The 25,106-nt window shown below is 38.1% G+C and overlaps 1 protein-coding gene across 4 annotated transcripts in view; it reads right to left on the minus strand.

Moving 5' to 3' along the window:
- The window catches only part of LOC309664770 (uncharacterized protein), a 274,503-nt gene that overhangs the window by 67,890 nt on the left and 181,507 nt on the right, over positions 1 to 25,106 (minus strand). For 3 of the 4 annotated variants that reach the window (XM_082470542.1, XM_082470543.1, XM_082470541.1), the window contains exon 3: positions 7,585 to 7,676. The exons of the other annotated variant lie outside the window; for it this stretch is intronic. In XM_082470542.1, coding sequence (XP_082326668.1) covers positions 7,585 to 7,676 — 92 coding nt within the window. The remainder of the gene's footprint in view (positions 1 to 7,584; positions 7,677 to 25,106) is intronic. 4 annotated transcript variants of the gene reach the window in all.

Here is a 25,106-nt window from a genome sequence, read left to right on the forward strand (position 1 = left end):
AGAGATTATTGTGGACAACTTCCCTAACATGGGAAAGGAAATTGTCACCCAACTCCAGGAAGCACAGAGAGCCCCATAGAGGATAAACCCTAGGAAAAACACACCAAGACACATATTAATCAAGCTAACAAAAATTAAATTCAAAGAAAAAATGTTAAAAGGAGCAAGGGAAAAACAAAAAATAACATACAAAGGAATCCCAATAAGGTTATCAGCTGATTTTTCAGTGGAAACTCTGCACACCAGAAGGGGGTGGCAGGATATACTTAGAGTGATGAAAGAGAAAAACCTACAATCAAGATTACTCTACCCAGCAAGGATCTCATTCAGATTCGATGGAGAAGTCAAAAACTTTTCAGACAAACAAAAGCTAAGAGAATTCAGCAATGCAAAACCAGCTTTACAACAAATGATAAAGAAACTTCTCTAAGTGGGAAACACAAGAGAAGGAAAAGACCCACAAAAACAAACCCAAAACAGTTAAGAAAATGGTAATAGGAACAGACATATCGATAATAACCTTGAATGTAAATGGATTAAATGCCCCAACCAAAAGACACAGACTGGCTGAACAGATACAAAAACAAGATCCATATATATGCTGTCTACATGAGACCCACTTCAGACCTAGGGACACATACAGACTGAAAGTGAGGGCATGGAAAAAGATATTCCATGCAAATGGAAATCAAAAGAAGCTGGAGTAGCAATACTCATATCAGATAAAATAGACTTTAAAATAAAGAATGTTACAAGAGACAAGGAAGGACACTACATAATGATCAAGGGATCAATCCAAGAAGAAGATATAACAATTATAAATATATATGCATCCAACATAGGAGCACCTCAATACATAAGGCAACTGCTAACAGTTCTAAAAGAGGGAATCGACAGTAACACAAAAACAGTGGGGGACTTTAACACCGCACTAACACTAATGGACAGATCATCCAAACAGAAAATTAATAAGGAAACACAAGCTTTAAATGACACAATAGACCAGATAGATTTAATTGATATTTATGGGACATTCCATCCAAAAACAGCAGATTACACTTTCTTCTCAAGTGCACATGGAACATTCTCCAGGATGGATCACATCTTGGGTCACAAATCAAGCCTCAGTAAACTTAAGAATATTGAAATCATATCAAACATCTTTTCTGACCACAATGCTATAAGATTAGCAATCAATTACAGGGAAAAAATGTAAAAAACAAACACATGGAGGCTAAACAATACACTACTAAATAACCAAGAGATCACTGAAGAAATCAAACAGGAAATCAAAAAATATCTAGAGACAAATGACAATGAAAACACGATGATACAAAACCTATGGGATGCAGCAAAAACAGTTCTAAGAGGGAAGTTTATAGCAATACAATCCTACCTCAAGAAACAACAAACATCTCAAATAAACAATCTAACCTTACACCTAAAGGAACTAGAAAAAGAAGAACAAACAAAACCCAAAGTTAACAGAAGGAAAAAATCATAAATATCAGAGCAGAAATAAATGAAATAGGAACAAAGAAAACAACAGCAAAGATCAATAAAACTAAAAGCTGGTTCTTTAAGAAGATAAACAAAATTGATAAACCATTAGCCAGACTCATCAAGAAAAAGAGGGAGAGGACTCACATCAATAAAATTAGAAATGAGAAAGGAGAAGTTACAACAGACACTGCAGAAATACAAGGCATCCTAAGAGACTACTACAAACAACTCTACGCCAATAAAATGGACAACCTGGAAGAAACAGACAAATTCTTAGAAAGGTATAACCTTCCAAGACTGAACCAGGAAGAAATAGAGAATATGAACAGACCAATCACAAGTAATGAAATTGAAAATGTCATTAAAAATCTTCCAACAAACAAAAGTCAAGGACCAGATGGCTTCACAGGTGAATTCTATCAAACATTTAGAGAAGCGCTAACATCTATCCTTCTCAAACTCTTCCAAAAAATTGCAGAGGAACACTCCCAAACTCATTCTATGAGTCCACCATCACCCTGATACCAAAACCAGACAAAGGTACTACAAAAAAAGAAAATTACAGACCAATATCACTCATGAATATAGATGCAAAAATTCTCAACAAAATACTAGCAAACAGAATCCAACAACACATTAAAAGGATCATACACTGTGATCAAGTGGGATTTATCCCAGGGATGCAAGGATTCTTCAATATATGCAAATCAATCAATGTGATACACCATATTAACAAACTGAAGAATAAAAACCATATGATCATCTCAATAGATGCAGAAAAATCTTTTGACAAAATTCAACACCCATTTATGATAACAACTCTCCAGAAAGTGGGCATAGAGGGAACCTACCTCAACATAATCAAGGCCATATACGACAAACCCACAGCAAACATCATTCTTAATGGTGAAAAACTGAAAGCATTTCCTCTAACATCAGGAACAAGACAAGGATGTCCACTCTCACCACTATTATTCAACATAGTTTTGGAAGTCCTAGCCACGGTAATCAGAGAAGAAAAAGAAATAAAAGGAATACAAATTAGAAAAGAGGAAGTAAAACTGTCACTGTTTGCAGATGACATGGTATTATACATAGAGAATCCTAAAGATGCCACCAGAAAACTACTAGAGCTAATCAATGAATTTGGTAAAGTTGCAGGATACAAAATTAATGCACAGAAATCTCTTGCATTCCTATACACTAATGATGAGAAATCTGAAAGTGAAATTAAGGAAACACTCCCATTTACCATTGCAACAAAAAGAATAAAATACCTAGCAATAAACCTAGCTAGGGAGACGAAAGACCTATATGCAGAAAACTATAAGACACTGATGAAAGAAATTAAAGATGATACCAACAGATGGAGAGATATACCATGTTCTTGGATTGGAAGAATCAATATTGTGAAAATGACTCTACTACCCAAAGCAATCTACAGATTCAATGCAATCCCTATCAAATTACCAATGGCATTTTTTACAGAACTAGAACAAAAATTCTTAAAATTTGTATGGAGACACAAAAGACCCTGAATAGCCAAAGCGGTCTTGAGGGGAAAAAAAACGAGCTGGAGGAATCAGACTCTCTGACTTCAGACTATACTACAAAGCTACAGTAATCAAGACAATATGGTACTGGCACAAACACAGAAATATAGATCAATGGAACAGGATAGAAAGCCCAGAGATAAACCCACACACCTATGGTCAACTAATCTATGACAAAGGAGGCAAGGATATACAATGGAGAAAAGACAGTCTCTTCAATAAATTGTGCTGGGAAAACTGAACAGCTACATGTAAAAGAATGAAATTAGAACACTCCCTAACACCATACACAAAAATGAACTCAAAATGAATTAGAGACCAAAATGTAAGACGTGACACTATAAAACTCTTAGAGGAAAACATAGGCAGAACACTCTTTGACATAAATCACAGCAAGATCTTTTTTGATCCACATACTAGAGTAATGGAAATAAAAACCAAAATAAACAAATGGGACCTAATGAAACTTCAAAGCTTTTGCACAGCAAAGGAAACTACAAACAAGATGAAAAGACAACCCTCAGAATGGGAGAAAATATTTGCAAATGAATCAATGGACAAAGGATTAATCTCCAAAACATATAGACAGCTCATGCAGCTCAACATATAAAAAACAAAGAACCCAATCCAAACATGGGCAGAAGACCTAAGTAGACATTTCTCCAAAGACATGCAGATGGCCAAGAAGTATATGAAAAGCTGCTCAACATCACTAATTATTAGAGAAATGCAAATCAGAAGTACAATGAGGTATCACCTCACACCAGTTAGAATGGGCATCATCACAAAATCTATAAAGAACAAATGCTGGAGAGGGTGTGGAGAAAAGGGAACCCTCTTGCACTGTTGGTGGGAATGTAAATTGATACAGCCACTATGGAGAACAGTATGGAGTTTCCTTAAAAAACTAAAAATAGAATTATCATATGACCCAGCAATTCCACTACTGGGCATATCACCAGAGAAAACCATAATTCAAAAAGACACATGCACCCCAGTGTTCATTGCAGCACTATTTACAATAGCCAGGATATGGAAGCAACCTAAATGCCCATCGACAGACGAATGCATAAAGAAGATGTGGTACATATATACAATGGAATATTACTCAACCATAAAAAGGAATGAAATTGGGTTATTTGTAGAGATGTGGATGGACCTAGAGACTGTCATACAGAGTGAAGTAAGTCAGAAAGAGAAAAACAAATATCATATATTAACGCATATATGTGGAACCTAGAAAAATGGTACAGATGAACCAGTTTGCAGGGCAGAAATTGAGACACAGATGTAGAGAACAAAGGTATGGACACCAAGGGGGAAAGCCGAGGGGGGTGGGGGTGGTGGTGTGATTAATTTGGAGATTGGGATTGACGTGTATACACGGATGTGTATAAAATTGATGACTAATAAGAACCTGCTGTATAAAAAAATAAATAAAATAAAATTCAAAACTTCAAAAAATATAAATAAATAATAAATAAATAAAAATAAAAAGAAACATGTAATTTGCCCCTCAAAACCAGCACTCTCCAAATCACCTAGTTTGGTTAACAAATCCTCCAATAACTGTAACAGTAAAAAACATGAAATGATTTTTCATTTTTTTAGAAAAGTTCAGTGAAAGCATGATGGTAATAACTATGCTAGTGGACAGGCAAAGATTCTAGAGATTGGGAATGATCTTCACCCTTTAGAAGAATGGGTTGGACACTTTCCACGTGACATGATAACAGAATACCTGAAAACAAAGTCCCTCCTGAATATTTACAGTAGAGTTGTAGCTAATCAGCCAGATGTTTAGCTCTATCTCAGGTGTTTGTTCAAAATAGCATCAATTCTCATTTTTTTCAATGAGGTATAAAGATAGTCTAAGGAATTGTTAACAGGGTCCCTTGTCTGGAAGCACTCTCAGAGCACGAAGGTCCTCGAGGTAGAGATCTGAAGGTCGAATGGGGAATGGAGGGTGCACACCCCACCCAGCAGCCAGGAACCTATTATCCACCATGGGTTTCTGTTAAGTGAAGGAAAACGCCCTTCAGTAATGAGAGGTCTGCAGCCAGGTGCAATCAAAACCCAACTGCATCCTGCAAGCCAAAGAGTTTGTTTCATGTGAGTTTTTTAACTCCAGACACTAGAAATCTCTCAAATGACCTGCTGCAGTACTTTTCAGTCTTCAAGTTCTCCTTTGCATATTTGACCGATGTCAAAAAAAGGACCGAAGAAATACATCTCAATGCAGAGCTGCATTTTTTTTTTTTTTTTGGTCTGCCTAACATGCCCCTCCATTTTGCTGCACTTCCTAAAAATTAAGCAAGGGCACTTCTGCAGTGTCATGGTTGTTGGCAGTGAGACAGGTTCCTCAATAGCGCATCTACACCTGGGTAATTCTCTGCATTCCTAATTGGTCTGAGAGCCGATGCTAACTTGAAGGTCTGTGATCAGTGACGAATAATCAAATGATTCCCGAATCGCTAAGGCCACAGAGTCCAGAAATGACAGATCTCTTTCCTGCACATCACTTCTTCCTGTTGGGTTTTCAAAAGAGGCTTCACCTAAAATGATGATTAGAGAAACAATTCCAACTACTCTCCTCCAAAGTGTGGTGAATACAACTTTGAGTTCAGCTACATCATCACTTTCCACAAAGTGACACGTGGACAGATGCTGTTTCACTTTGCTGTGTAAGCTGATGCCGAGTCGTCTGAGGTTGTTAGAGGAATCCTTTCCATGTTGAAGGCTACACTTCATGGTTCTGCAGCTGAGAGGAAAGAGGGGCTGATAACAGCCCATGCTCTGCTTGCAGAACCTCAGCCCTTGTGCACGGTCACCTCCACCTAGAGGAAGGCACGTCTTTTTCCTCCCAGCAAGGCCCCCTGTGCTGACCAAGATTTACACTTTCAGGGCTGTGACCACCCAGAAGAGGCCCCTTTCTCTAATTCATACACACGTGCCTAAAAGCCAGGCGTGGCACTCCTCATGTTGGTTAGTGTGACCTGATGAAAAGAACACCCACTTGAGAGTCTTTGAAACCTTCAGCTAAATCTTGTGAACCACTTACCGTCATCTGATCTTGGGAAACTTAAGTACAGCTCTAAGCTATAGTTTCCTCATTTTAAAAATGGGGATAATATTGTAAAACTTGCAAGATTGACATGAAGACTAAGTTAAATAACATGAAAGTACATAATAGATGTTCAGGAAATTTAACTTTCCCTTTCTTTTCACCATCTTTCTGGTTTGTATTACAGTAATGAACATTTGTATAGTCAGTTTACCACTTGCTGACTTTTTTTTCATTCTATCTTAGATCTTTTTAAAAAAATTTTATTGAAGTATAGTTGATTTACAATGTTGTGTTACTTTCAGGTATACAGCACAGTGATTCAGTTATATATTATATATATTCTCTTTCAGATTCTTTTCCCTTATAGGTTACTATAAAATACTGAGTATAGTTTCCTGTGCTATACAGTAGGTCCTTGCTGGTTATCTGTTTTATATATAATAGTGTGTATATGTTAATCCCACCCTCCTAATTTATCCCCCCCGCCCTTTCCCCTTTGGTAACCGTAAATTTGTTTTCTATGTCTGTGGTCTATTTCTGTTTTGTAGATAAATTCATTTGTATCTCATTTTCTATAGATTCTATATATAAGCGATATCATATAATATCTTTCTTTCTCTGAGGCCACCATCGCCCTGATACCAAAACCAGACAAAAGTACCACAAAAAAAGAAAATTACAGGCCAATATCACTGATGAACATAGACACAAAAAATCCTCAACGGAACACTAGCAAACCGAATCCAGCAATACATTAAAAGGATCATACACCATGATCAAATGGGATTTATCCCAGGATGCAAAGATTTTTCAATATTTTCAAATCAATCAGTGTGATACACCACATTAACAAATTGAATAATAAAAACCATATGATCATCTCAATAGAAGCAGAAAAATCTTTTGATAAAACTCAACACGTATTTATGATAAAAAGTCTCTAGAAAGTGGGCATAGAGGGAACCTACCTCAACATAATGAAGGCCATATATAACAAACCCACACCTAACATCATACTCAATGGTGAAAAGGTGAAAGCATTTCCTCTAAGATCAGGAATAAGACAAGGATGCCTACTTTTGCCACTTGTATTCAACATAGTTTTAGAAGTCCAAGCCACAGCAATCAGAGAAGAAAAAGAAATAAAAGGAATACAAATTGGAAAAGAAGAAGTAAAACTGTCACTGTTTGCAGATGATATGATAGTATACATAGAAAATTCTAAAGTTTCTGACTATTTATATATCTATCTCACTTAATGCTCCTGAAGCACATGGGAAAATGGAGACAAAGAGATACATGCTGATGGTTTACCTAGGATATGACCAAAGCTGGTCACAGCACTGTCCAATGGCTTCAGGTTGGGATTACTAAGATTGTGATACCTTAGCAGAAGAAGATATAACAGGAAATATTTTGCTAATATAATCATAGCATGAACCTAGAAATAAAGCCACTCACCATTCACCAGAAATTTGCAGTTTGGAAGTTCTTCAGTCTCTGTGGAGGGAGGATGAAACCACATATGCCATGTTCTCCACCAAGTCTTCTGCCTTGTAAAGAAAAAGAAAAAATAATGCAACCATTGCCTCAGGGAATGACAGTAATATTGTTAGAGTGCCAGAGAGTATAAAATTTGCTTCCAGGTCTTTTTACATATTCAAAAAATATTTATTGAACATCTATTATATCTTCAATATAATTCTAACTTTCAGGATACAGCACAGAATACAGCAGACAAAATATCTGCTCCCAAGGACCTTACATTCTAGTGGGAATAACCAACAATAGACAAAGTGACAAATAAATACATATCAGGAGGTAATAAATTCTATTAATAACAATAAAGCAGAGATGGAGGAATATAAGAGAATAGATCCTCTGTGAGGCAGGGGTATGGGCTGATATAGTTAAGGAGATCTCTGATAAATGAATATTGACATTATTTCCAAAAACAAAAAGTACTGCTTTGTTCCCTTTTAAAGAAAAATAACAGCAAAATAAAACAAACAAAACAAAAAGCAAGCTCAGAAGTTGAGACCCTGCCTTTACTTTCATAATTCCCATCTCCACTTATACTTTTCCCCTGTGAAATCTACAAGCACACAGCACTGGGGCTCCCAGAGAATGAGACTTCCTTCCCAACCTCCTCTTTATCTGAATTTTTCCTCTGGGCCAACAATTCCTATCCTCTGATATACCAAGAACAACAACACAGCTCTATTTGAATGTGAAAATCTTCAGGAACAGTACAAAATTTCTCTCATATTCAACTTATCAAGAACACACTGGCATACTTTTAAGCACATCTTGAAACTTAAGCAGTAGCAATGCATAAATAGTACTGCAATCAAGTCAGAAAAATCAATAGAAAAGGATTTAGGCACTTTAATTTGTTTTCCTGCCCCAGAAGGACAGATTTGATGAAGCAGGACTCTCCATTAAGTTTTTTGAGTATGAAGCTAGACAATACAGCAGAGATTACTGACTCAACGCCCTCATTGTATAAGTGAGGATCTAGGGTCCAGGAAGTTTAGTGATAATAGTTGTTCATACTAATGGAGGCCTATGTGCCTGCAAGTGTACCAAGCGCTTTATTCCCTGTGTTAGTCAAAGTTCTCCAGAGAAATAAAAATAAAACCAATAAAAAATGTGTGCATCTCTCTCTCTCTCTCTCTCTCCACACACATATATATAGAGAGAGAGAGACAGACACAGACAGAGAGAGAGAGACACAGAGAGAGACACACACGGAGAAAGAGAAGAGGCTTTAAGAAATTGACTCCTAAGGAACTGCCAAGACTTAAACCTATAGGGCCGGCTGGCAAACTGGAAATTCAGATAAGAGTTGGATACACGCACCCCAATGTTCACCACAGCACTATATACAATAGCCAGGACATGGAAGAAACCTAAGTGTCCACCGACAGATGAATGGATAAAGAAGATGTGGCACATATATACAATGGAATATTACTCAGCCATAAAAAGAAATGAAATTGAGTTATTTGCAGTGAGGTGGATGGACCTATAGACTGTCATACAGAGTGAAGAAAGTCAGAAAGAGAAAAACAAATATCGTATATTAACGCATATATGTGGAATCTAGAAAAATGGTACAGATGAACTTATTTGCAAAGCAGAAATAGAGACACAGACGTAGAGAACAAACGTATGGATACCAAGGAGGGGAAGGGGGTGTGGGATGGATAGGGAGATTGGGATTGACATATATACACTATTATGTATAAAATAGATAACTAATGAGAACCAACAGCATAGCACAAGGAAATCTACTCAATGCTCTGTGGTGACCTAAGTGGGAAGGAAATCCAAGGAAGAGAGGATATATGTAGCCACGTGGCTGATTCACTTTGCTGTACAGCAGAAACTAACACAACATTGTAAAGCAGCTATACTGCAATAAAAAAAATTAAAAATAAAAAAAGAAGAGTTGACGTTACAGTTTTGAGTCTGAAATCCACATGCTGGAAAAGAAAGCAGGTTTTCTATGTTGCAGTCTGAAGGAAGAATTGCTTTTTCTTCAGGAAATCTCAGACTTTGCTTTTGAGATCCTCACCTGATTAGATGAGGCCCACTCACACTATGGAGGGTAATTTGCTTTATTCAAAGTCTACACATCTAAAAAGTACCTTCTCAGCCACATGGAGACTAGTATTTGACCAGATGACTGGGCACCATAGCCTAGTCAAATTGGCACATAATATTAACCATCATATTTCTTTTATCTTATTATTAAATTAACATTATTATCGCCTACATTTTATAAAGCAGAAAATTGAGGGCTCAGAGATCTCAGGGGACTTGTCTAGGTTACACCATTAGGAAGCATCCATATGGGACAGACTTGAACAGAACCCACCTTTCCAACCGTCTGCTCTCTGGCTCTGGGTCTCTCCATTAGCACAGAGGTAGGTCCAGTACCCACATTTCTTGATTCCTATGTCCATAAGACTGTTAAACCTCATCTGATAAAGACCATCAGGAACACTCCTTATTAACTAACTGCAGCAAAGAGACCACACATGAAGAGGAACCACTGGGCATCTCATCAGCCAAAGGAAAAGATAGAGCTATTATAGGATTTGGGGAGAAGATGCAAGGCAGGTAAAAATGAAGCAATTTTGATAGGCTCAGGACCAAGCAGGACTACATATAAATGATTAACCTGAAGCCTGGGTTCCATAGTGGACCCAGGGTTCTGTTTCCTTAGATACTACAATGTTCACATAAATGTAGAAAGTTGTGTCTTAAAAAGTCCATCTGAAGCTCTGCAGCTGGGTTAGAAATCAGGCCACTTCTCTGTTACAAAGTGACTCAGATCTTCCAGGAGAGAATGAGATATTCCATTCTTATGGATGATTTCTCATCATTCTGCTTTATTTATTTATTTTTTAATTAATTAATTAATTTTATTTTTATTTTTGGCTGTGTTGGGTCTTCGTTTCTGTGTGAGGGCTTTCTCTAGTTGCGGCAAGCGGTGCCACTCTTCATCGCGGTGCGCAGGCCTCTCAGTATCGCGGGCTCTCTTGTTGCGGAGCACAGGCTCCAGACGCACAGGCTCAGTAGTTGTGGCTCACGGGCCCAGTTGCTCCGCGGCATGTGGGATCCTCCCAGACCAGGGCTTGAACCCATGTCCCCTGCATTGGCAGGCAGATTCTCAACCACTGTGCCACCAGGGAAGCCCCATTCTGCTTTATTTTTAATTAACAAAAAACAGTCTTCACAGGTCCACAATCCCAGGTGCTGAATAGACAAAGACGAATAAGACATCCTAGAACCCTGGTGAGGAGAAAAGGCACATCCACCAAGTAATCACAATGCAGTGTGATGGGGGCAAGGACAGAGGGAGAGACAAGTAAGCTGGCCTCAGGAACCCAGAAATATTACAGCAAAGATGGCTTCAGTAGAAACAGATGAATCAGAAGAATGAGTAGTTCACCAGGTGAGGAAACAAGAAAGACAGATTACGTCCAAACAACTACAAGGTAGTATGGTAAGTAATAGAATGGAAAACTAAATAATGTGCTTAGAGCTAAACTAATTCTGCCTGACTGGCTACCTCAAATTTATCGATATTATGCTCCCTGAGGCCCTGGGCCATTGCATATCCTGTTTCCTCTTCTGCAAAGTCCTCTCCATCCCAATCCCAGAAACTACCCTCCCATCACTGGCCTAGTGACCACGACTTACCCTTCCAGTCTCAGCTGAAATATGTCCTCTGGGAAGCCTTATTATTTTCACAACTAATGATAGCAAAAATAACAATAATAATATAATACTAATGAAAGTTTACTGAGTAATTTCTATATGCCAGGCATTTACAAACCACTCTACCCACATCATCTCATTTAATTATTACAAGAACCCATGTGATAATGGTCATGCATTTTGTGGAGGCCACTCAAGGTTAGTTAAGTAATTTGTTCTAGTTTAGCTAGCTCAAAAGTGACAAAACCAGGATTTGAATTCATTGAGTTTGATTCCAAAAACAACCTAGCATCTTAACCATGAAGGTTTTCTGCAGCATTTTCTTCCTTGTGCAAGCATAATCAACCATACCCTCCTTCGTGCCAACTCTGTATCTTTATGCATCTGTGTTATGGTACTATCCTCAGGCTATTAGTTGTCTTTCACATGGCTCAAACCTCCACGACATCATGAGGTCTTAAGAGAGGTATTTAACTTGATATCAATCCCTAGTGCCTGGAACTGCTACCTACACACAGTAGAAATTCAGTAAATGTTTGAGAATGAATGACTGAATGACTGAATGGATGGGACCCACTATGTGAAACTCCACATAGGTCACTGTCAGGTATGTTGTCTGAGAATGAACTATGAACTATGAAGGGTCATGTCATACCCAGGCAACAGGCATTCATGGTGGCTAGGGGAGGAAACGGGCAAAAGAGTGGACAAAGTCCAGTGTAAAGGCTGCAGCATCACTATGCTGTTGAGAGATGGTCCAGACATCCATTGCCTATTCCTTACAAAAATCCCTCCAGGTAGGAGATGGTCAGGGTCATTTTCAGATGGCTGCCCCTTTCCTAACACCCTCCTCAACACATACACACACACACACACACACACACACACACACACAGAGCTTTTATGCCCACACAGGAATATTCTGGCATCTCTAGTTGTCTCCAGTCGGTTACCTCCCAAAAGCTAATAATCCTCACTCACACATCTGCATTTTTAACCCAAGTCCTTACAACCAGGCGTTCCAAGTTCCTGTAAAGGAAGCAAATAGAAACAAAGAGAAAAAGAGCCTTATTGCTCCTGCAGTGTTCTCTCTGGGGACCTTCCGCTCCAGGTTATGGGTGCTCTGTCTTTCTGCTGTTCTTTTCCTGCTTTAATTTAGAGCTCAGAGTTCTGATTGGATTAACTGCCAGGACACTTTGGAAGAGCCCTTGCTCAGCAATATATGTCTGTCCCTTGCAGGGACACTGTATCCCCATATACCATGTCCTCTCCTGAGCTATCTATTGCTTCACATTTTATCCTCTGCACAAAAATTGGCCTTCAGTTCACAGACCTCATTTTGCAGCACCTGTTGCATTAATAACTAGGAAAGTCAGTTCAGCCAAGGGCCAGACATTCACCAAGCATTGTTCTCATGCAGTAAATAATCGGGTAGCAAGGAGTTATCTTTGCAGATTTCACTTTCTTGATATTATGTCCCAAATAGAGAGAACGTTTGTGAAAATACATTTCACCTGTACATGGTAATAGAATGACATTACTTCATTGAAATAATTTGACTGTATTTATTCTATAATATAAAAGTTAAAGTATATTTAATAAAACTAGCAGAATATGGCAATCTATTTGAAACATGGCATGGAATTCTGCCTTGTCTTTCAGAGACAAGACATTTTATAAGGACAGGAAGAAAAGTCTTCTCAAGTCCTGATTTGTTTTAATCTGGATAGTGTCATGTAATAAAAAAGAAATAGCTTTGAAATCAGATGCATCTGAGGTTAAATCCCAGGTCTGCCATTTAGCATTGGTGTGACCTTTGAGCAAATGACTTCACCTCTCTGAGCTCAATTCCTTCACTTGTAAAAAAGGATACTACTGACTATCTTACAGGATTGTGGAGGAATGATGGTAATACAGTATGCAAAGTACCTAATAGCACTCCTGACACAAGGAAGGTGTTCAATAAATGGGAATCTCTTTGCATAGGAGGTAGCATGTAGGAAAGATCCCAAGGACCAAGGCATTGTTGCTCTCTTCAGCAGCTACTCTTCCTGCTGTCCTGCTTTCTACTCCTACCCTCTCCTCTCCCAACAATCCTGGTAGCATGAAGGGCTGGCTTAGCAGTAGAACCAATACCCCTTTCTTCTCCTATTGGCATACCAACATTTCAACTCAAATATAGATTTTACCACAAATGAAGGTTCATTTTAGCACACACCTAGGTTTAGAATTTACTAACAATCTCTGGCCACCGAAGCAGCCAACAGACACCATAGCTATATTGGCAACCCTTAAAAGAAGCTTTTTAATTTACCTTCTTGATAGTGTTAAGGAATATAAGGAGACAACTTGAGTTATTTTTTATTCCTTTTGATGGCAAGGATTGTGGCCTTTGAAGGTCCACTTTGTTCCCAAATTAAACCATATGGGTTATAGTATTACAAGTTTTATGGCCCTCAACTTGACTATCAAATTTATAAGACCAGGGCTTTGTCTTTATCTTTTTTTTTTTTTTTTTTTTTATAAATTTATTTATTTATTTATTTATTTTTGACTGTGTTGGGTCTTCGTTTCTGTGCGAGGGCTTTCTCCAGTTGTGGCAAGCGGGGGCCACTCTTCATCGCGGTGCGCGGGCCTCTTACTGTCGCGGCCTCTCCCGTTGCGGAGCACAGGCTCCAGACGCGCAGGCTCAGTAGTTGTGGCTCACGGGCCTAGCCGCTGCGCGGCATGTGGGATCTTCCCGGCCCGGGGCACGAACCCGTGTCCCCTGCATTGGCAGGCGGATTCCTAACCACTGCGCCACCGGGGAAGCCCTGTCTTTATCTTATTGTCATCCCTCAGCACCTAGCATAGCGTTGCATATACTACAAACCCTTTAATAACACTTTCTTCTCTTGACTTGATTCACTTTGATATTGACCATCAAACCAAACAGGACCTCAACTACAGCTTACTCTAATCAATTTCCTTTTCCCTTCTCAAATAGATGATAGGTGTATTCTTAAATAAATGGGGAGGTTAAGAAATGCTGTGCTAAATGAATCGTAGACTCTTGGCGCAGGAGTATATTTCAGCGTCCTCACAGAACTTACGGAAATGGCTGAATCACTGTCAGTGCACTTGAGAAACCCCGCAGAGGAAATGAGCTCCTGGAAAACTGGATACAAGTAAGTGTCATTTGGATTTATAAAAAGAGGAAGAATGTGTATTCATGAACTAGAGAGCACTGAGCTTGACATCTGTTCTGGGCAAAGTTCTAGAACAATTTTTTTTTTTAAACAATAGCTTCTGAGCACTTAGAAAAAGAAGTGGTAAACTTAGCATGAGCTCACTAAGAATAGTCCTGTCACACTAACCTCATTTCCTAGTGACAGAGTTACTGCACTGAGAGATCAGAGAAATAGAGTAGAAATAGTGTAGCTAGATTTCAGAAAAGCTTTTGACAAGTTCTCTTATGATACCCTTGAAGGCAAGATGGGAGAAAAGCAGCCTAAATGATATTACAATTGTACAGACTTATAGCCAACGGACAATTAGTACCCAAAAGGAAATAATGATTGATCATACATTCAACAAATTTTTTTAATTCAATTAACAATTTTTTCCCAACCTCTTATGCTAGCCCTATGTGAAGGGCTAGTGATTCAAGTTTACAGAGAATGGAGGAAATCAGACTTGACAGCAGCAACCTTCAAATGCTTCACTTGTGTGATTTGATTTTCAAAAGTGTTCATGTAAACCTGAGATTATGTCAGACAAATAAAGTGTCTAAAATGAGTGAGGCAATGCCTCTGCTCTTCTCTATGTAGACTGCATTCACTTTCGGCTCCACACACTAAGAGAAACTCTGGATTGTATCCTAAAAGGAGTGATCAGGATGATGAAAAGACGTCAATAAAATCATACTGAGAAGACAGAATGAAATATTAAAAAGAGAAAACCCACAGTTACTTCAGTGCCTTCAAAGAAGTAGAAGTGGGACAGAGCAGGAATTCCAGATGGGCTCAGAAAGGTGCTGAGTTTTCTATAAATGAATTTACTTAAGTGTGGACTGGAACACAAATATCCAGTGAGTGGTTGGAACCCATAACTTGAAATCTTAAAGTTTTTTTCTAAGTGTAGATTTTATAATCTCCCAAAGCAAAGATTCTACAACCTCCTTGGCTATTTATCCCATGATTTAACAATAAGCTACTATATTTTTTCAACTTATTTTAAATCATGAAACATATTGAAAATATTTTAAAGTACAGAGAAAACTGAACCAACATTCATACATCCACTACTCAAGTTTATCTAATTTGAACATTTTGCCATTTGCTTCAAATTACTTTTTACAAAATAAATCATTATAAATATAGTTGTGTTTTCCTCTTCCCCACGAAGAGAGAGCATTATCTTAAAGATAGTATGAGCTTGTGCACTCTGGCTACAATATGTTTTATTTATATGCCATGTGTATATATAATAATAATAAATAAATTTGTATTGTTGTAAGGAAACAAATACGAAGGAGTCCAGTTTACTGGAAGAAAAGAGATAATGCTTAGTGTTGAATGATGGGTATGAGTTATCTAGGCATTCTAGGAAGAGGAGGGCATTCCAGGTAGAGGAAGCAACAGTCTCAATCTCACAGAAGCAAGAAAAGAGTTGGCAATTTCAAAAAAACTGCAAATAAGTTTATATTGCTTTAGAGAAGAGGGAAGTTGGAAGTGTGAGAAGATGAAAATTGAGAAATCAACAAGGACCCGATTACAAAAGGCTTTATGCCAGAGAGGGACAGTTAAGAATTTTCATTATGAGAATAATATGATTTATATGCATGTTAGATAAACCTTGTCATGATGTGGTTAGAATGGGGTTGGGGGGTAAAGACAGTGGGCTGGGAGTCCAGTTAGCAAGTATTGAAGAAGTCCAAGAAAGAGATGATGTATGGTGTTAGAGAATGTTCTAATTTTATTCTCTTATATGTAGCTGTTCAGTTTCCCCAGCACCATTTATTGAAGAGATTCTTTTATCCATTGTATATTTTTGATTCCTTTGTCATAGATTAATTGACCATAGATGCATGAGTTTATTTCTGGGTTTTCTATTCTGTTCCATTGATCTATATGTCTGTTTTTGTGTCAGTAACATACCGTTTTAATGTATAGTTTTGTAGTATAGTCTGAAGTCAAGGAGCCTGATTCCTCCAGCTCTGTTTTTCTTTCTCAAGATTGCTTTGGCTATTTGGAAAAATGCCATTTGAAAAATGCCATTGGTAATTTGATAGGAATTGCATTGAATCTATAGACTGCCTTGGGTAGTCATTTTGACAATATTGATTCTTCTAATCCAAGAACACAGAGCATATTTCCATCTATTTGTGTCATCTTTGATTTCTCTCATCAGTGTCTTATAGTTTTTAGAGTACAGGTCTTTTGCCTCCTTAGGTAGGTTTATTCCTTATTATATTTGGTGCAATGGTAAATGGGATTGTCTCCTTAATTTCTCTTTTGGATCTTTCATTGTTAGTGTATAGAAATGCATAGCAAAGGAAACCATAAACAAAACAAAAAGACAAATTACAGAATGGGAGAAAATATTTACAAACAATGCAACCGATAAGGAAATAATCTCCAAAATATATAAACAGCTCACACAGCTCAATATAAAAAACCAAACAAACAAACAATCAAAAAATGGGCAGAAGATCTAAATAGACATTTCTCCAAAGACACACAGATGGCCAAAAGACACATGAAAATAGGCTCAATATCACTAATTATTACAGAAATACAAATCAAAACTACCTCACACTGGTCAGAATGGCCATCATCAAAAAGTCTACAAATAATAAATACTGGAGAAGGTGTGGAGAAAAAAGGAAGCCTCCTACACTGTTGGTGGGAGTGTAAAATGGTACAACCATCATGGAGAACAGTATGGAGGTTCCTTAAAAAACTAAAAATAGAGCTACAATATGATCCTGCAATCGCACTCCTGGGCATATATCCAGAGAAAACCATAATTCAAAAAGATACATGCACCTTGGAATTCCCTGCCTGTTCAGTGGTTAGTGCTCCACACTTTCACTGCTGAGGCCCAGGTTAAATCTCTGGTCAGGGAACTAAGACCCCACAAGCTGTGTGGCGTGGCAAAAAAAAAAAAAAAAAAAAAAGATATGTGCACCCCAATGTTCATAGCAGCACTTTCTACAATAGCCAAGACATGGATGCAACTTAGGTGTCCATAGACAGATAAATGGATAAAGAAGATGTGCTATATATATGCAATGGAATATTACTCAGCCATAAAAAAGAATGAAACAATGCCATTTGCAGCAACATGGATGGACCTAGATATTACCATACTAAGTGCAGTAAGCCAGACAAAGACAAATATCATATGATATCACTCATACATGGAATCCAAAAAAGATGATACAAATGAACTTATTTACGAAACAGAAATAGACTTACAGACATAGAAAACAAACTTATGGTTACCAAAGAGGAAGGGGGAGAGGTATAAATTAGGAGTTTGGGATTAAAATATACACAGTACATATAAAATAGATAACCAATGAGGACATACTGTATAGCACAGGGAACTATACTCAGTATCTTGTAATAACCTATAATGGAAAAGAATGTAAAAAAAGAACATATATATGTATGTATAATTGACTCACTTTGCTGTACATCTGAAACTATCACAACATTGTAAATCAACTATGTTTCAATAAAATTTTTTTAAAAAGGGATGATGGAGCTTAAAATAAATCAGGATGAGGTGAACAGATTAAGAATAGATTTAACACAGTTGTGTGTACAAGGGTGTATTTTTAAGAATGATGAGAGATATTTAAAGAATTTAGTGACCCACTAGATTTGTAATTATATTTCAGGGAATGATTTGTAACATGACATAATCTGAATTATTATAATAGTATATTGAATTATTAATAACATTATTAAGTAGGAAAAAATAATATATTAGCATAATGTTTATGAAAATTGTGAAAAACTCTCATATTACCATTGTACAATGAACAACTTTTGAGTTTTAAGATGCCTATTTAATTTCCAAATAATTCTTTATAAAATGATTCACCAGTAGCTGTATACAGTTGGTTCTTATACACAAAAATAAGTATATATTGTTATCAAAAAATAAATTCTATCATTCTACTTATAATGTAGAACTATAATTAAAACATCACTTAATTAGTTCAGCTCTTGTTCAGTTTATTTCATTTCTTCCATTTGCCTTCATTCCCATGGAGAAGAGGGTATGGGGCAAGAAGATAGTGAATTCTACTCTTATGCCATAGGGATAAGAATGGAAACTTGCCTGCTCCATTATCTCCCAGAAATAGTCAGAACAGTACTCCAAAATATTGGCTACTAGGACACAGATGTTCTCACATTCACAAACCAAACTAGATTTCCAGGAAGACCCATTTCATTAATTTGGACAATTCTGCCCATTTTGCTTTCGATAGAAATGGGTTGTTGCTGTTAATGATGTTGTTTTGCATTGTGCAACTCTAAAGTAATTAGTTATTTGTCATCTATCTTTAAACCATTTAAATGTGTGCTGGATAGAGAAAGTATATGTAAGTAATACTTGTTTAAAATGGAAGCTGTTTCTTTCTTTTTTTCTTTTTTCTTTTGGTACAGTTTAGAGACAAAGAGAACAATGGGAGATCTTAGATGACTTAATTTTCAAGAGGTATCAATTATGTAAATGAGCCTGATGGTAAAGAAAGCATCTTTTCCTTATAAAGTTGTTACTGCCTCTGAGGCAGTTGTTATTAAAGTCGAGCATGTATCAGAACCACCCAGAGGGCTTATTACGAAACAGACAGAAGACCCATCCCTAGAGTTTTTGATTTAGTAGTCCTGGGATGGGGCCTCAGAATGCATTTCTAACAAGTTCCCAGGTGATAATGATGCTTCACCCAAGGACCACACGTTGGGAAGTGCTGCTCTAGGGAGATTTCTCTGACCCCTGAGACTGGGTACCTTGGTCCTCTATGAGCCTCCCTCCCCCATCTGTTTATCCCTCTTCTAGGATCATCACTCTGGAGTCTGATGGCTGGTAACACATCTAGCTCCTTTATCAGACCTTTATGCTCCTTTATGCTACCTAAAACAAGTGCATGTCTACTTTAGACATGCACTCCACAGCCCCTGGAGACAGCACAGGGCCTGCATGGCAGAGAGTAGTAGATGGTTAATAATTAGGTGTTGAATGATACTTGATTGATCATCAAATAAATGAAAATGTAAGTTTTGAGGAAGAAACAGAATGTGTGTGGGTATGTGTGTGTGTATTTGTGATCTGAAGAACTCAGAACAGTGATAAGGAAAACGCTGAGTATTCAGGGAAGAAAAGAGTATTAAAGAGGAAAGATATATCTAACTAAAGGAAAAGTAAGAAATTAGATTTTGAAATTCACTTTAGCTACCATAGTGTGTGATGGGAATAAAATAATTTAGAAATATCACAGTAATAAAAGTGTACAAATGGTTTGAACTTTTTCAGATATACTCTTTGGCCCACAGAACTCCATCCTGTGTAGCTAGTAAAACTGAGAATCACCCCAATTTACCTGCAGTATAGCCAAGGGCACACCAGAGATTAAAGAGATCACCCACATCTTAAACAGAAAAAGAGAATTATAAGAAAAAAATGGAAGAGACCTAGTAGGTCATTCAGTTCTAGTCTCTGGAGTAGTGCAAGATTAAATAAAGTAACATAGGAAAAAATTATGGAAATATACTCAAGAAAACATACGACTCTCTGATCCTCTAATTTTTAGTGCCTCACGAAATTCAAGGGTTTATTGTCAACTCATTGCTTAAACCCCTATTCATCAAAAGAAAAATATTCCCTATGGTCTGTATTAGAAATGGAAATAAGAAAGGCAATGTAAAAAGTTGATTTTTGCGGTAGTAAATGACTTGCTTTTTCCTCTGTTCATGAATTTCTGGTTTGTAACTGTACTTATCCAAAATATTAAAATGACCTTCAGGCCAACCCCTTTACTTAAGAGTAAAAGGGGAAGGGAAAATTTCTAGAAGTTGACCATTACAGAAATTACTTTCAAGGCATTTTTCTTTGATAGCTGCTGTTTCGCTCATATTATCATCCTTTTCTGTTGACAAGTTTCCAAGATTTTAATCTTGGATTGAAAATGTTACCCTTTCAGAAAGGACTTATATTGTCAGAAGCAGTGTTGTCGTGGAATACAGAATCATATATGAGAGCGCTTGTTGTATTGAAAAATATACCATTGCTAGGAAAGGCATTTAAATGTTTAATCTGCTTGCTCATAAATCACTTTCAATGTGCTCAAGTTCTTAGACAACATATTTAAACCTTTCTTATTTCTTTTATTATAGCTGTGTCATTTGCATTGCTGAACATGGGGTTATGTTGGCAATTCCAGATAAACCATTGCTTGGAGGGTTTATAACTGCAATTAAGTTTCACCCTGGCTTAGAATTCAAAGGGAAAATTTTTGTGAGGATTTTTTTAAATTTAAAATATATCTGATTTTTTAAGAAATGGTCAGATTGACAATTCGGGTTGACAAAGGGAAGCAAGCGGCCTAAAGCACACAAGACTAACAAGGGCATTGGGAGACCTGGGCATGTTTACCTAAATTCACAGATTTGCTTGGTTGTTTTAGAAAAACATATTCATGGCATTTAAAAAAATTCTATTAACTTTATTTGGAGATTGTTGCTGCTCTTTTATTTTAAATTAAAAAAAATTTTTTAATTGTATGGACAGCTGTTCTACTCCCTCTCAGTCAAAATATTTAAAATTCATCTAGATATCTATTTAACCTTGGGCACACACAGGCTCAGTGCTTTCATTCTTGCTGTCTTCTTATACAAAGCTAATACCAGTATCCCGTCTTCTACCTACCACCTGGAGTTGTTCTAGGGATGAAAGAAGACTCAATTAGCTCAGATTTTTAAAAAAAAATAAAAGAGAAAGAGAGAAGTTAGTGTACATGGACAGGAAGCCTTTGATTTGAGGCTGAAACTGCGTTAGAAATATGAAGCAAAGAAGCATTTCTGAGAAGGAGAAGTTGAAGGAGATCTGGAATAACAAAAAAGAAATTACGGGATGGAAGTTCGAAAGAGTGAAGAGGCCTGAGGACAAAGAACCCTTTCTCTTGCTCACACTGAGAACCTCACAAAGCATGAGCATAATTTTGATACATGATACGTTTGCAAAAATCTGTGTCTCTTTACTCTGTCTTATAAAATGCCAAAGACAAATTCTCCTACCTGCGAGAATAAAAAGTGCAATAGACAGCAAGGTAAAAATTCCATCCTGCCACACTAAGAAGTCAAGGAAAAAGCAGTCTGAAAAGGAACAAGGAGCTTCTGTATCTAGCAGATTCTCAGACAAGATACCCTGAGGAACTCTTCTACTGAAAACAGCAAAGAATGCTGGACAAAATATAAATAATATGTATCAATGAGCTGGTAAGAAATTCTCAGGGGCCAACGAATAAGTGAAAGAGGAAATCCAGGTTAGGAGAGCACTGAAGCCATCTTTCACTCTGAGGGTAAGAGATAGGGTATAAAGGTAGGCGTTGTATTATTATTCTTTATATTCTACACTTATTTTGTAAATATGCATTCACGTTTACTCTGATAGATATTTTCAACGTGTCACTTCAGTTACCCTATGTTTATGTTTCTCTGCTGTGTTCTGTGCCCCGAGGAAGTTGGTCTTTGGGGACTGCATCAAACCAATGCCATCCCTCTAGCTTCCAGTTGAGTTTGGCCATGATGGCAGACAGCAGGTGAGGGGAGGGGAGTAAGGTTGGAGTATGTACTCCCCTGGGTCTTTCCCTACCAGGTGGCCAATGTTGGCTGTATTTTTTTGCCAAAGACCATAACTCACATCAGCTACTCAACTTCTAAAAGAGCTCCCTGTTGCCCCTTCAGGCCTGGGTGTGGCAGCGGGGTGAGTAATAGTTCAAGGGTGTTGTAGCCCCCTTGAGCTTCACGATTCTCTGTTGTTTTCTCTTAACGCTGCTCACACCTTTGTAAATAGTCTCTCACTAACCATCATTAGTTACCCTACTTGAGAGAGCAGGCCCCTTGCAGGCCCCTGACCAATGTGGCTACACAATATTTAGTGCAGAAATTATTTTTAGAAAGATAAAGAAGAGTGGTTAAAAGTGCCAAATACTACAGAGATTGTATAAGTTTGGGGCTAAGAAGGAAAGAAGGGAGATGGCAATAAACAGGCAACCAGTGACCTTGATTAGTAGGGAAAGTTTTGCATAACAGTGGGGTTGGAAGCCACATCTAGAGGAGTGGCTGGGAGGTGAGACAGTGGTGTCAATTACAAGGAGATTTTTCTTTGGAGAAGTTTGGCATTAAAAGGAAGATAAAAGATTTTCTAGTGCTTTGAGGTGGTGAAGCCAGCACACACACACACACATTTTTTCAGTTTAGGAATTGATAGAGAGAGAGAAAGAGATCAAGCCAGAGATGAGATTGCAAATTGAAGTGTCAAAAAGAATAACTGGTAGATGGGGTCCAAAAGGTAGCAGGAAGAGATAGAATCAAGATAATGAAGTAAGAACCTTTCTCCTCTGAAAAGAAGTAGAAAAAGAACAAGGGTAAAAGAAGATTTAAACAAATCTGGACTTGAGAGGGACAGAAGTTTCAAGCATTTATTCTTGCCTGTTGCTCTTCCCTTCTGAAGCAGGAGCAACAAGGTTTCCTTCGGAGGCAGGGAGGGGTGAGGGGTGAGGCTGGAGGCTAGATAAAACTGGTAAATTTTGTAATAAAATTGTGGGCCTTGGAAGAGGTTGTTTTACTGTAAACAAATCATCTTTTCTGATTCACTATAGCCAACCCACCTTCAATGGGGGGAGTTGGGGACAGCTACTAGAGTATCCAACAGATATGTTTCCTTAACTTTCTGGGAGGGGACTTATATGAACTTCTGTCAGCTTCTTCTGCTGTGCAGCTCTAACGGTGACCCAGGCTCATGTAAATCTGACACAAGGATTACAAATATTCATCAGGCATCCCAACAAAGGAAATGCAGCAGGAGCAAAAGCAAGGGAACAAATGAAAGCAACGGGAGGGGAGAAAACCTAGCAACCAGCAAATAACATCATCCAAATGCATCCTATGCAGTCACTGGTGGTTTAATAGGGAAGCAAAGAAAAGTAGGTTTGATGAGGCTTTGTGTCTTAATAAAACATCTTTGAGGATTGAGGAAACAATGTGTACGGGGTGTTTTGTGTTCCTTCATCATCAAAGGAGCGGGATTAATGGAAGCGACTCTTCTTTCTCGTGTATGGCAATGTATTTATCACTCTTTGCTTATATTCTGAGACCCGATGAGAACAGTTCCATCCCGTTGCCCTGCCAACCCTTCTCAAGTAAGAGGAGAGTTCAGACACCACTTTGTGTTTCATTGTTATACTCCTCCTATTGAAGCTGACCCAAATAGAAAAGCTACCCACTAATGGCAGTAAATGTCAACATTGTGAACAACTTGTAGAAATGAGAAACAGCCTATGATAATCAAGCTATCTAAATGCAAGTGATGTAAGCTTCAGAAGTTGTGGTTAATAATTTTTATAAGTAAAATCTCATTTTTAATGTGCCCATGGTATGCCAAATGCAGAGCATGGAAGCTCTATCACTGAAGTGGGAAAAGGCAGGGAGTGTGCAAAGCTTCAGGCCTCCATTGGCTCTGCCTGTCTCCACCCAACTAGAGCAGTTGGGCTTTTACATGTTATGAACAGAGTTTTCAGGTAAGAATGCATTGGAGCAAAGAATTTTTACAGCTGAAAATTTTGAAGATTACTGCACCAAAGGAGCACACAATTTAAAGGAATCCTTTGGCAAATCCTTCCTTAAACCAAAGAATTGTTTCCATTTCTTGTGCAAATGTTAATTGAGTATCTTTTCTGCATAAGACCCTGTTCTTTTCACCGTGATGGGCATAAAGAAGTTAAAAATACAGGAGAGAAGAAGGAGAGAAAACAGAGATAGAGTGTGGTTCTTGAGAAGGATGAGTGTTGAGCACAGGAAAAGGGACGAGCCTCAGCTGCAGGAGTAAAGCCTTGTCCACCACAACGAAAGAAAAGACACAGGGCTTCCCTGGTGGCACAGTGGTTAAGAACCCACCTGCCAGTGCAGGGGACACGGGGTCGAGCCCTCGTCCGGGAAGGTCCCACATGCCGGGGAGCAACTAAGCCCAGGCGCGACAACTACTGAGCCTGCACTCTAGAGCCCGCAAGCCACAACTGCTGAGCCCCCATGGCACAACTACTGAAACCCATGCGCCTAGAGCCCATACTCCACAATGAGAAGCCTATGCACTGCAATGAAGAGTAGCCCCCGCTCGCTGCAACTAGAGAAAGCCGGCGCGCAGCAACGAAGACCCAAAGAAGCCAAAGATAAATAAAATAAATGAATAAATTTAAAAAAAAAAAAGAAAAGACACAAATGGTTTTTTTGAGGGGTGGGGTGGTGAATAGAGAGGGGAAAAACTCAGAATACAAGAAAATTCCTGCCTGGTGGCTGTGATCTACTTTATAAATAGTTCTGCTGCATTTATCCCACATTCATCAATTACCTACCATGTGCCAGACATTATGCTAAGTGATGATAGACCTAGATGCATAGACATGGGCCTGTCCCTTGGGAGCTTGCAATCCAGCTGAAGCAGTGAGACCAGTAGATTTATGGCTACAATTAACATAG

The sequence above is a fragment of the Balaenoptera physalus genome (assembly GCF_965194825.1).
Source record: "Balaenoptera physalus genome assembly, chromosome: 7".
NCBI lineage: Eukaryota > Metazoa > Chordata > Mammalia > Artiodactyla > Balaenopteridae > Balaenoptera > Balaenoptera physalus.